The following is a 14,293-nucleotide window of genomic DNA, read 5'->3' as shown; positions in this document are numbered from 1 at the left end:
TGGCCTGTCATGTAGAGGCACACAACCCGCTTACACAAACAGGATATACAGACAGAAGTTAATGGGAGACAAGGGGGAGATTCACACCAAGTCCCTTGCCCAATCAATGGATTTCCAAACACCAGTGTCAGAAGACGTGTAGACTCAAGTAACCTGGCGCCTGTGGGAGGAGACAGGAAAACGATGTTAAAAAAAAAAAAAAAGTGGGAGCAGCAGTGCTGTAGTCCCAGCCTGTGTGCAGAAAGCAGCATTATGTGGAGTGAGCAGTAGGAGCACTGCCACTACAACCCGTCTGCGGTGATCAGAAGCAGCGCTGTCGCTGTGTAGGAGAGCCCTTGCTTGAAGCTCCGCCTCAAGCCCCTCTGACATGTCACATGTCTGTAGTGCGCAGCATCCAAAATTCCGCCAGGGCAGTTATCTTAAGTGGCATACCCCACTGTTTCTGTAACAGGGAAGCAGTGTAACAGTGCTGGGAGCAGCGTCTCGGGCGGCTAAAGAGGACGGGGGAGCGCATGTGGGCAGCCGCAGCGCTGCATGTGATCGCGTGGCCTCTTTGGCACACAGGCTATGAAGCTCCGTCCACTCTGCCTATGAAGCTCCGCCCACTAGCCTACTACATCCCGGCGCCATTGTAAACCTTGCTGCTAGCGCCGGGTATGCTTGAGCCCCCCAGCTTAATCTCCTACTGCTTCCATGTCCCAGAAGCAGTGGGGCAAAGCTCTCCATTTGACAGAAGAGCATATGAGAGCCACTGTGCTGCTTGGTGTGACTGTGCCACCTGAGCAGTAATGGGGAAATAAGTGTTTCCTCACACGCATCAGTACTTCTATGAGTGGCTGTTCTAGCCGTACTCACTGCGTTCCTGTTGCGGATGGGAGCTGTCGAGACTTTAGGGAGAAACCTTGTGCACTCCCAGTGACTTCTCATGTGTGTGGTGGAGGGGAGCTTTAAGATAAGCCCTGAGCACTCCCGCCTGATGGAAGTCACTACGCCAGGGACCCGGACCCCAACCTTTGAATAGGTGGCGAAGGGTCCCTGTAGGCAGTCTGCCTATGTAATGTGAGATTAGATTAAAATAACAATGCTTCAACTCTGTCCTGGAGTGACCAGCTCCTAGGAACATTTTTCTAAACTGAGGGCTGGTGGGGCATAGAGGGGGAGGAGCTTCACACTAAATTATTTAAAGTGCCAGCTCCAACTAACCACCCCTCTAACTCAGTGTATTTGTTCCCAGTGTCCCCTAGTGGATGAAAGAGAAAGGGGGTTCATCAGAGAAAAATAACTAACCCAGTCCTCAGCAGACCAATCCTTGTACCTTTTGCAGAGTATCAGTCTGTCCCTGATTTTCCTGGAGAGAAGTGGCTTCTTAACTGCCCTTCTTGACACCAGGCCATCCTCCAAAAGTCTTCGCCTCACTGTGTGCAGATGCTCTCACACCTGCCTGCTGCCATTCCTGAGCAAGTTCTGCACTGGTGGTGCCCGAATCCTGCAGCTGAATCAGCTTTAGGAGGAGACAGTCCTGGCGCTTGCTAGACATTCTTGGGCGCCCTGAAGCCTTCTTCACAACTATTGAACCGCTCACCTTGAAGTTCTTGCTGATCCGATAAAAAGTTGATTTAGGTGCAGTCTTACTAGCAGCAATATCCTTGCCTGTTAAGCCCTTTTTGTGCAAAGCAATGAAGACTGCATGTGTTTCCTTGCAGGTAACTATGGTTAATAGAGGAAGAACAATGGATTTCAAGCACCACCCTCCTTTTAAAGCTTCCAGTCTGTTATTCTAACTCGATCAGCATGACAGTGATCTCCAGCCTTTTCCTCGTCAACACACCTGTGTTAACAAGAGAATCACTAACATGTCAACTGGTCCTTTTGTAGCAGGGCTGAAATGCAGTGGAAATGTTTTTGGGATTAGGCTCACCGTCATGGCAAAAAGAGGGACTTTGCAATTAATTGCAATTCATCTCACCACTCATGACATTCTGGCGTATATGCAAATTGCCATCATAAAAACTGAAGCAGCTGACTTATTTATAGGGACCAACAACATGTTGTCCACAGCGCTGTACAAAAGGAAAAATGGCAATACAATAAGAAACAGTTAATACACTACAATTCTCAATAATGCTGCTGATGCCAGTGTGGAAAGGGAAATATTCATTCTAGCTGAAACCAATACCAATATGCTGGGGTGCAACTAACAGATCTAGAGCTACTGCAAGAGGACACGATGGAAAGACATAATGGAGTCCCACTCAGAGAGCCCAAGGAGGAGGTAAAACGAGCGTAGCTAGTGGCCAAGAGTAGTGGATGAGACAGGAGGGCCCTGCTCATTGGAGCTTACATACTAAGGGGTTGGGGAGACAGATGACACAGGAGAGCTGAGGACAGATAGCAAGAGCGGGGAATTTGGAGGATGAAAGAGGGTGAGGCGAATATTGTGGCATTGTTAAGCAGTGGGATGGTATGCTTTTATGAACATGAGAGATTTCAGTGCCTGTTTGAGGCTATGCAGGTTAGGGGATAGTCTGATTGAATGAGGAAGAACATTCCAGCGGGTAAGGGGTAATCACGTGAGAATTCTTGGATTGGGAGTGATTTATAAACCAGAAGGGAGGAAAGGAGATTCATTAGCCAACCATAGTGGGCAGGAGGGAGGATGTAGGGATAGGAAGTCAGCTGTAGGGAGCAGTTTGAAAAGGGTTCTGTAGGGGAGAGCAATCCAGTGTAGGGCTTGGCAGAGAAGGCAGATGTGGAGTGGTGAGAGGGGGAAGATAAGTCTAGCTGCAGCATTAAATACAGATACAGGGGTGAGATGGGAGCAAAGGAGGAAAGTTTAAAAAAAAAAAAAAAGAGAGATTGCAGTGGTCAAGATGAGAAATGGAGGGGGAAGGGGGAGGTAGGGGACATTTTAGGGAGAGAGGACAGCACATGAACATCCAGGAGGCGGAGATTACAGAGAGGTAGAGTTGAATGTTGTTAACACAGAGGTGATACAAGAGGCCAAAAGGAACTGATAAGTTGCCCCAGAGAGGAGGTATAGAAGAGACAGAGGGACAAGGACAGAACCCTGCAGGAAGCCCACTAGAATGACAGGGGTGGGGGGTGTTAGATGGAATAAGAGGCAGAGAAGGAGCGGTTGACGAGTTAGGAGGTGAACCAGTAACGTATATACTAAGCCAGTGGTCTGAAGGGTGAGCAACAGGAGGGGAGGGCGATTGCCTGTGTCACAGGCCGCAGAGAGGTCCAGTAAGATTAGCAGAAAGTAGCAGCCATGGATTTGGCAGAGTAGCTGGACTTTGGCCAGGGCAGTGTCAGTGCAGTGGTGGGAGTGAAAGCCAGATTGGAAATCATCAAGGATGGATTTAGAGGTAGCAGATGAGATGTTGTAGACAAGCCGCTCGAGTATTTTGAAGGTAAAAGGGAGAGGAGAGATAAGGTAGTTAGTTAGATTGTGGAGGGGCAAGTTTTTATTTTTTTTAAGGTGAATTCAACACACGACGTGACTCCTCTATGGTGTGCAAGGGAAAACTTTCGATGTTGGCGGGTGCAATGTGCCAGCCTATCACGCTGAATTGAATTCTCTCCAATGAGACAATTGGGGCACGAAACAGCAACTGCATACATGCAAGATGAATACAAAAGGCATCCACTGCAACAGGAAATTATTGCATCAGAGACTTATGGTGTGTACACACATAGCAATCAGCCAACTATATGATATCACTGGATGATAGTCATGCACCCTCCCAGGTATGCTGGGGTAATTGATATCGATCACCCAGCACATCACATACTTACCGGCAACTATAGTAGCGACCCGCGATCAACAATCGCGGGTCCCTATAGTAACTTGCTCGATATCGAGCAAGTTGACCGGCATGCACGGCCGATATAGTTATTGTCCATACGTGGCCGCGCATCGCTGGTCAACAGTACACTGCATCCGGAAAGTATTCACTTTTTCCCACATAGTTAGGTTACAGCCTTTCCAAAATGGAATAAATTAATTTATGGGATATTGTAAACACAATACCCCACAATGACTAAATGTAAAAAGTTGAGATTTTTGCAAATTTAATAAATAAAACCACCTAAGAAATCACATGTACATGAGTATTCACAGCCTTTGCTCAATACTTTGTTGATGCACCTTTGGCAGCAATTCCAGCCTCGAGTCTTTTTGAATATGATGCCACAAGCATGGAACGCCGCTGAAGAATCGACCCACGTGATTGGTCGACAAACGCGTCAGTTGACTTCAGCATACCAGGGAGTGTTTCACAGATTACCAGGATGCAGCAGCATTTACACTGTCTCCCTCACAGAGATGGATTCCCCTCCTCGCAAAGAGTGTGTACCCCCGAGACTCACAACGGGACAGACTGTGCACAAGGTTTGTGACCAGTCTCCATACTCATGCTGGAATGATCCTAATCAGCGCCCATTCATAACAGCAGCCCTGAATCGACCTGGACTCCAGGAATCACTATTCTGACTGCCTAAACAGTCACTCAGTGTCGCAGCTGGCCACCACTGATCAGGGACGGCAGACCTGTGTCCAGGTAATATGGAGTTTACCTCACATATGCTACTAGCCTGTTTAATATGCTTCTGACTAGGACTGCATGCTTTGTAATTGGAGACTACAAACTTTGTTACTGTGTTTACATTAAAACTGCATGCTTTGCTCTAAGACAGTAACCGATTTATTACACCATTCATGATCTATGACCTGGGTTTTTTTCTAATTGGAGACCAACAGCATCTGCTATTAAGCTGGACTTTTAAACACCTATTTAAGTTACAGATCTGTTGGTCAATACTAATTTCAAACAGGTTAATTTCTTACATCAGCAAAACAGATCTAGAAGAGCAAAGATGATAAATGTATATTCGCTAAACAGTAATGTATCTGTAAATATCTGTCTCACTAGCCTGATATGTTACATAACTAGTGTATGTGTTTATGCATATTTTAATAAGATCCTAGTTTTAATTTTTTAAGAGTTTTATAATAAAATAAATTATCCTTTACCTAGCGCTCACCAATCCTCTTTTTTCACACCTATCTTTGGGCAGTTTCACCCCATTCCTCTTTGCAGCACCTCTCAAGCTCCATCAGGTTGGATGGGAAGCGTCGGTGCATAGCCATTTTCAGATCTCTCCAGAGATGTTCAATCGGATTAAAGTCTGAGCCACTCAAGGACATTCACAGAGTTGTCCTGAAGCCACTCCTTTGATATCTTGGCTGTGTGCTTAGGGTCATTGTCCTGCTGAAAGATGAACTGTCACCCCAGTCGGAGGTCAAGAGCGCTCTGGAGCAAGTTTTCATCCAGGATGTACTGTACATTGCTGCACTCTTCCTTTCCCACTATCCTGACTAGTCTCCCAGTTCCTGCTGCTGAAAAACATCCACACAGCATGATGCTGCCATCACCATGCTTCACTGTAGGGATGGTATCGGCATGGTGATGAGCGGTGTCTGGTTTCCTCCAAACATAACGCCTGCCATGGACGCCAAAGATTTCAAGCTTTGTCTAATCAGACCAGAGAATTGGTCTCAGAGTCCTTCAGGTGCATTTTGCCAAACTCCAGGCAGGCTGCCATGTGCTTTTTACTAAGGATTGGCTTCCGTCTGGTCACTACCATACAGGCCTGATTGGTGGATTGCTGCAGAGATGGTTGTCCTTCTGGAAGGTTCTCCTCTCCACAGGGGAATGCTGTAAGCTCTGACAGTGACCATCGGGTTCTTGGTCACTTCCCTGACTAGGGCCCTTCTCCCCCGATCACTCAGTTTAGACGGACGGCCAATTCTAGGAAGAGTCCTGTTTGTTCCGACCTTCCATTTACTGATGGAGGCCACTGTGCTCATTGGGACCTTCAAAGCAGCAGATATTTTTCTGTACCCTTCCCCAGATTTGTGCCTCGAGACAATCCTGTCTCAGAGGTCTACAGACAATTCCTTGGACTTTATGCTTTGTTTGTGCTCTGATATGCACTGTCAAGTGTGGGACCTTATATAGACAGGTGTATGCCTTTCAAAATCATGTCCAATCAACTGATTTGACCACAGGTGGACTCCAATTAAGCTGTAGGAACATATCAAGGATGATCAGTGGAAACCGGATGCACTTTAGCTCAATTTTGAGCTCCATGGCAAAGGCTGTGAATACTTATGTACAGGTGATCTTAGTTTTGTTTTGTTTTTTTTTTATAAAATTTGCAAAAATCTAAATTTTTTTTACACGTTGTCATTATGGGGTATTATGTGTAGAACTTTGAAGACAAAAATAAATTTATTCCACTTTGGAATAGGACTGCAAACATAACAAAAGGTGGAAAAAGTGATGCGCTGTGAATACTTTCCGGATGCACTGTAATAGCCCTTTTCCACCTAAATTCCGGGTCTGACCTGGAGTTGGAACAGGGATCCTATCAGGATCAGACCAGGAATTTAGCCGGCGGCGACTCAGGATATTCCAGAGTCGGCGCCGCTCACACAGCAGTCGGGTATGCATAGACCCGGCTTTTCCGGCGTGAACGCTTCGAGATGACGGCATCGCCAAGCGCCACTGAAGCCAGACCAAATCGGCCGGCTTGTGGCGCACTACAGGTCATCAAGACCCAGAGTGCGCCGTACACGGCAGGATTTCACGGGCTACGCCAGTGTTAAACCCTATTTACCTGGGTTGGATTGCTGGGTCACTCGCCCCGGCGATCCAACCCTCACCCCTTTTACACCAAGGAGCTGCCCGGGTTAACCCTGCAATAACCCGGGTTTTAGCTCCGGTGTAAAAGGGGTATAAGTTGGTAGTCCTTTTAAATGAGCGATTTGAATGATAACGATATAGTTAAAATAGTTCTTTAAAATTGCTATGTGTGTACACACCATTAGTTATGCAGCCAGATATTTTGTGCAACATTAAAGTAGCAATTGCTGCAAACACATTAATTCACTCAACAAGTGAAACATTTAACACAACGGGCATACTGACGTGTTTACAGAAATAGTCTAGAAATGTTTGTGGGATGGGCATTTAGCACAAAAACACCAGATATATATATATATATATATATATATATATATATATATATATATATATATATATATATATATATATATATATATATATATATATATATATATATATACATACACACACACACACACACACATACACGGTAAATGCTTAATAGATACAAATAAAAAAACAGAAACAGAAACAGGCCCAATCTGGAAAGGCTGGGGCACAGTTACTAAGCACACATAAAAACATTTTAAAAGCATATTTGTGAAAATAACCTTCATAACACTCGCATACCAGTACACAAAGTAAGGCAAATGTTGCTAAAACATCTGAAGTCTCTAAAAAGTGTAGTTAAATATGTAGACCAGATACTTCTACCCAGAGGCACATTACATTTATGTTGCAATGTGCAAATCCATTATAGTAACGGATGATACCTATAGCATCTTCTGGCGGCAGGTCCACAGTATCAGTGTACAGGTAGTGCAGGAAGGCATGGTACACTGGGTATGAAAACTGATCAATTTCTATGACCTCCTTAGAGTTTTCATTCCAATGAGACTGGAACATTGTACGGAAGTGCTCACACCTAAAAAAAAATAAATAAATAAGTAATGATTATTAAAGAAGGTTTATTCATGACTGCACTGCTAGATACAGGGCTTATTTACATATATAATAAATAAAAAAAAAAAAAAAAAATCGCACAAGAATATTCTGTAATGCTAAACACTTTCCAATATTTTAGTGAAGATTGGACAGACTGACACAGCAATGAGTCCAGACGCTTTAGCGGCATCTAAGTTCATTCCAAGTTCCATTGTGGATCATATAGACTCAGTAGTACACAGATATACAAGCGTCACATCAAATTACTCAGTAGTGTCTGCTGGTGCACCCTAGTCTCATCGCATTGAGACAAATTTTCGGCAAGAAAAAAAACAAAAAACAAAACACAATGCCAACAAATTCTCACAGGATCTGACGTGCAGAGAGGTTTTCAGCGAGACTGGCAAAGATGTACAAGGACACATTTGTAGGTCCACTTATTTTGTCCTTTACAGTCTCTTAATGTTGATAAGTGAAGATAGGTCACTGTTATAAATATGAAAGCTTCCCAAAGTGTTTTATTGCTCTGTATAGATCTAAAGCAAAAATGGAGCCTCTAAGTGTGGATGGACGTGTAGATGGCAGACACTCCCCGGGCTCAGTGCAGTATATTACTGGCTTGCACAATGTGCCTGGGAGCTTGTATGATATGGCCCAGATGGATCTCACTGGGGCTGCAGACTCAGGGGTGAGAGACTGAACTGTCAGCTCTCTGGGGTCTATTCATAAATCACTTATATGTCACTTACTTTTGCATATACAGTGTCACACTCAGTCATGTAATGCAGGATATCATATTTCCTGGTTACAATTCTCCTGATACTTTAGTATGGGGACGTAGAAATTATGCCATTCAACAAGCTCCATCCTGAGATGGCATTCAGGCCCCTGAAAGCCTTCACAAATGAAGAGTGATCTTTTTCATTACTAAATGGCCACGGGGGATACTTCTCACCAGAGCAATTCTGAAAAGCAGCTGTCCCCTGGATCATTAACACTACAACTTCTGTAGCAGTGCTACTTACCTGTCCCAGACGCCAGCTTCTGCGTATGTGTGACTTGGTCACCCATGAGCAATGCCTCTAGGGAGGCAGTGGAGGGATCTGCTCCGATCCCTCTTCACATCCCCAGAACTCCTTCCCATAACTGGGCTCTGAGAATAAGCGCCATCAGCAAGAGCCATACAAGCATTAGTGTTAAAAAAAAAAATTAGTATTCACCCTTTCCCTACCATGTACCTATTCAAAAGCAAAACCCAGCACATGTCTCTCACACTAGGACAGGTTAATCTATTCTATTCTAGTGGATTGCTTTTGGGGCACAGACTACATGTGAGGCTGCAATAGTTGGATCACACCCATGCAGCTGGGGCGAGCCCTGACAACAGGTAAAAGTTTTCCAGCTGTCAGAGTAGTAGTAGTAGAGGAAGATTTGACCCTAGGATTTGCGGCTTACAAAAGGGTCCTAAACACCAGGCTGCTACAAAGTGTAAATCTGGGTCTGTTACAGCGATCACCAGGATTACCGTATTTTCAAGACGGCCTTGTGAACATGTATGTATTTGCCGTCAACCCTGAACTTCAGGTCTGCAGTTTCTTCACTATCAAATTCCTTCTTCAGAGACTCAGCAACAGTTAGAAAGTCTTCAGGTTCTGCAGGTAACAAGGAGCAGAAGTCTGATCAATATCCTGCAGCTTTGCTCATTGTAACATGTGATATATGAAGTACACAACAATAGAAATTGATCAGACTAAAAAGGCAGAATATAGGCTTTAGAATACATACTACACAATATGACTATACATTCCTGCCCCTTCACTGGCCACCAGTCTGTTTAAGAGTCACTAAAATATATATTTGATACCCATCCAGCAATAGCCAACTTTACCCCATCGCCAGCGCCTTGCTTTGATTTCCTTCACCAAAAAGTGGTACTGAGTAAGCTTATCATAACAGTGCACCCATTATTGGGTGGTCTAGCAATAGCTGGCAGTCTTCTGATTTGTAGAACAGAGTGAGGTGCTGGGTGAAGGTATAATCAGTCACACCAAAGCATACGCACTCTTGCAGCACTACAAGGGCTAGCATGCGCTGCTATATGTAAATGCTGGTACTAGTAATACCAAAGAGTGCACAATATATTTTAACATTACTGTTCTGGTGCCCCCTTCTCCTACAGTACCTTTCTGCTGCCCAGTAGGATGAACTCGTACATGACGGAAGGGGTAAAGCCAGATTGTACATACATCCTGCAGTTTGGGCTGGATTGAAAAATGTGACACACACACAGGTTTGAGTCTTCCCAACGCCATTCTGCAGCATAGTAAATCACACACTGTATGAAAACTGCAGTGTGTAGCGGGTTGCAGACAGCATGTCACTAACCATAATGCACTCACATTCCTTCATTTATTGTCCCAGTGACGACTTACCTACAGAGAGCATTCGCCACATCACAGGCGGGTTTGAAAAACAGGCAAAGACGTCATCTGTGCTAGTAAAGTTTGTAAGGTGAGGAGCAAGAATAATTTGGCCACGACATGGGCCCCACATGTAAACTTGTCCACTTTGGGATTTGGCAGCAGAGGTATGGGAGGAATGACAGGCGGCAACTTCCGCAATCCTGTATAAAGATGTATACACGCACATTTTAAAAATGGACATACTATAACAAATCCAGAATAGATTTAGATTTTTAGGCGGCTAGCAGATTTTTTATAAAGATGAAACAGTGATTCAAAGAGGAACTCACAACACAGAAGGCATTGCACAGAGGATCAGACTATACCTTTAAGCTGGGTACACACTAGACGAGGAGTCGTCCAATCCTGTGAATCAGGCACATAGTCTAGCGTACCCAGTGTGCGTACTCCTGCAGGATATTCATTGATGTCGTTCCATCGGCCTACGTGCACGGCTGATGGAACGACCCAGCTGCAGACGATTTCAATCGTGCCGATGAACGATATATCAGGCGGTCATTCATCGGATTGTGCGGTGTGTACCAGCCACCTGATATATATTGTTCATAGGCACCACTGGGCATTTGGCAGGTCACCAAGTGTGTACCCAGCCACAGTTGCCATTGAATAGAGAGGGCCTAGTCAGCCTATGTTGCACATAATTAGGATACCTTTACTAAGTAAATTCTAATCTTTTCTATTACATATTTGTAGCTTGCCAATTCTTTGTGCTGGTATTTCAGGACTGATATTGGTAACCTGTTACAACATGTGTTTTTAGAACTGTACACATATGCCAAAACAAGCAACTTCAAGGCTACACCATGTGCAGTGTGCCATTATCAGGTTGGATATGGGCTTACTACTTTCAATGTGGCCATATTAGTGCTATAAATTATTGGCTGAGCACAGACTGTTTCTGTAACATTAGTGCTGATGTTCATTGTGCTGCAGTGAGACAAGTAGCCAAAAACAGTTTGCTACCATTCAATACTCACAATGTGGCAGTATGCAGAATTTGCTTCTAACCCACATGTATAAAACAAAAGAACCTCCATGTTTTGCTAAGCTTGCCGGGCTGGTCAAAAACACAGGATACAGCCAACTTGGCAGGCCAGCATATGCAGTCTGCAACCACCACAAGCATATATGGCTTGAGCCATGGTAAGAGGAGATGTTCACAATACAAAGAAATAAAAAGTTGCAATAAACATGTCCATCAAAATCAAACAAGATTCAAATACCAAGTGTAAATAGACTTTAATATACACAGGTCGCCTTCCCCTTTAACAGACGTGGCCTTATGGGATGCAAATGCAGCCAGCTGTGCTTTAGCTGACAAGGTGCGACTGCACCTCCCCGCTGTGTTTTTGAAGAGGAAATTTGTTGTACACATATGCAGAACAGACATCCTGACTCCCTGGACCCGGCAATTTCTGACCGGTTTTGCTGGAAAAAATAGTCAGTTAAGTGGATAAAGTCAAATAACTTGGACATTGTGGACTGAACTAGTAACACTGCAAAGATGTAATCTAAAATAAATAATTAAATTAAAATTTTCCACTCCAATAATATTAGACTGATATATTCAGCCAATCAGATGTGGCCACTGATAATCAACGGTTTGTATTTTTCACCAGGGGGCCAAGAATCTGAAAGTGATCTGCCTGCAGTACAGGCAAATGTGTCAGTTTAGTGGTCAGCATGGCACCCCTGTTCTGGTCACCTTTATCGCAATGTGTATGAAGTGCACATGAGTCTCAGATGGTACAGTTAATTGTGGTGCACATGTACTGTACAATAGCAAGATGCAAACTGTGGCTGGTCTAGAACACAGGCACAGAACAGTGGGGTCCTGGAAAGGAGAGTCTGGCCGACATGCATGCCAAAAACTCCTTGTTGGATCTTGGAGAGAGGTGGCTAATACATTACTTTAATCAAGAAAGTGATGGGGCATCTTAGATCCTAAAACACACACACATACACCACAGTACCTTTCACTTATAGCAACTCTGACTGGGGAAAGCTGGTTGCTCTTGTTTCCAATCCCCAGCTGCCCATTAGTGTTGGCTCCCCAGGAGTAGAGATAACCTTTATCAGATAGACCCATGGTATGACTATAGCCGCACACCAGCTATAAATAATGAAATAATTGGAAGGTTAAAAACCACACGCCGATACAGAAAGTGCTACATCAATACATCACTCCTGGGTTTATTTACAAATGACATTTAGATTTGGGTTTTTAATGGCACTGTTGCAGTTAGGACACTTGTTTTTATGGAATCAAGTTTTAAAGTCTTAATTTAGCAAGTTGTCAAACGTGGAGACTCCAGCATGGTACATGTAGGATCACACTATAGAGAGCAGTGCAGAAGGGGGGGGGGGGGGGGGTTTCTATGCACCTTGTGGGAGATTACACCAGTTACTTATGGGAGGAGATTGCGGTCTGCAATTTAAACACATCCCAAAACTGGCACTTATCCAGCTGATGCCTGCCCGACTCCCCTGTGGAAACCAGACCTAATACAAGCTGGCCTGATGGAGGTGTTTCCCCCTACACTAACGATAGTTGTGAAACTAGTTGGGAGAAATCAAACACTTGTCCAACTTGCAGGAGAAATCAGACTGTTTATAAAAGTTCAACACGTGGATTGTTCCAGTTAGCCAACTAGTTGGCTGGTCGGAATGATATTGGATTAGTGCAGTGGTTCCCAAACGCTCCAATTACAGTCCAGGCTTTAACGCAAACCATGCTTGAGTACAGATTGGTACTTCAGTCAATTTGATTTAACAATTAAATCACCTGTGCCCAACACATGCACTGTAATGGCAGAATTTGGGAATCTTGCCTAGTGTATGGCAGTGTGCGTTTCCCAACCTCGGTCCTCAAGGCATTCTAACAGTGTTTTAAGGATATACATGCTTGAGCACAGATGACTTAATTAGTCCAAGTCAATTTGATTTAACCCTCTGAACTCAAGCATGGATAATCTTAAAACCTGCACTTTAATGGCAGAGTCTGGGAAGCTCTGGTCTATGCGATTGTTTGTGGACTGTACAAATACTCGGGCAATTCAGTAGTAGCTAGAATGGATAGGATGCATGCTTATGTGTCTAGTTTGACATCCCTGTGTGCAGATATATTTTACGCTGTTAGACACAAGGTAACTAGTCAGCACTCACATCAATTATACACAGCAGGAGTCCAGATGGGGCACTCCTATTTGCAGGAGACTGCCATAAATGCTGCTAGAAAGAAAAGAAAAAAAAAAAAAAAAAACCCTAACTCAGCTTAAAAATTCTAGTTGGTTCAATATGGAAAGAGACCAATTGTTTTTCAGAGAATGGGTATGAAGTTTCGGTGGCTGAATAGCCTCCAGTTCATATCCAGACGCTGGCAGCCCGAAGGGAGAAGATCCCGACAGAGCAGGTAAATACTCTATCCCTCCCCCTCTTATTCCCACCCCCCCAAACCCCAACCCTGGTAGACTCCCTAAACCTAACTCTGCCACCCCGCGGCTAATGCTAAGGGCGCCCAGGACTTTCCTTGTCCCAGCTGGCGTTCCGGCGTTGGGATTAAGATAGACGCCGGTATTTCAACGTTAAGTCCTTTGCCGGGATTCCGATGTAGTTATTGAGAGGGTCTCATAACTACAGTACATCTTGTTTTTCTAGCATATGAATATATCAAACCATTGTCTGAAGAGCTATGCAGTATATAATTCAATCTCCAGCAGATGAATCGTGAGAATAGAATAAACATTCCTACAAGGTTACCAATGTGGGCTATCCACTGCACAACTTAATATAAAAAGTCATACACTGGTCTAGTATGCAAGTTAATTACATTTTTACATAAAAGACCTAGAAAAGTTAAAGTATGCAGCCGTTGTACCACTGGAAAGCATGACAAATACACTGGATCAATTTAGGAAATATATCAAAATTTACCTGAACCACACACACTGGCTGAACAAACACCACTCTACAGGGGATCAGCTGATTTCCAGTACTGCCCACTCCAAGTTGCCCAGTACCATTATATCCCCAGCCATAAACCTGGTAGAAAGTGCAACAGGTTTAGAAGTTATACAACATACACTAAACATTAAAGTAACCACATATTCATCATTCTAATACATCAAGCGATTCTTCACTTTATAAGTCAAGACATTTGGTCTATTCCAGATA

The 14,293-nt window shown here is 44.0% G+C and overlaps 1 protein-coding gene across 1 annotated transcript in view; it reads right to left on the bottom strand.

The window, feature by feature from the left end:
• Nucleotides 1–14,293, bottom strand: part of RCBTB1 (RCC1 and BTB domain containing protein 1) — a 47,051-nt gene that overhangs the window by 16,095 nt on the left and 16,663 nt on the right. The window contains exons 6-10 of the mRNA XM_088469101.1: nucleotides 14,054–14,161; nucleotides 12,094–12,233; nucleotides 10,070–10,260; nucleotides 9,163–9,289; nucleotides 7,466–7,617 (exon numbers count right to left, since the gene is read on the bottom strand). Coding sequence (XP_088325227.1) covers nucleotides 7,466–7,617; nucleotides 9,163–9,289; nucleotides 10,070–10,260; nucleotides 12,094–12,233; nucleotides 14,054–14,161 — 718 coding nt within the window. The remainder of the gene's footprint in view (nucleotides 1–7,465; nucleotides 7,618–9,162; nucleotides 9,290–10,069; nucleotides 10,261–12,093; nucleotides 12,234–14,053; nucleotides 14,162–14,293) is intronic.

This window comes from Taudactylus pleione, unplaced genomic scaffold (genome assembly GCF_031769625.1).
Source record: "Taudactylus pleione unplaced genomic scaffold, aTauple2 ptg000089l, whole genome shotgun sequence".
Taxonomy (NCBI): Eukaryota; Metazoa; Chordata; class Amphibia; order Anura; family Myobatrachidae; genus Taudactylus; species Taudactylus pleione.
Note: the sequence above shows the minus strand (reverse complement) of the source record. Positions and strands in the feature narration are given on the sequence as shown.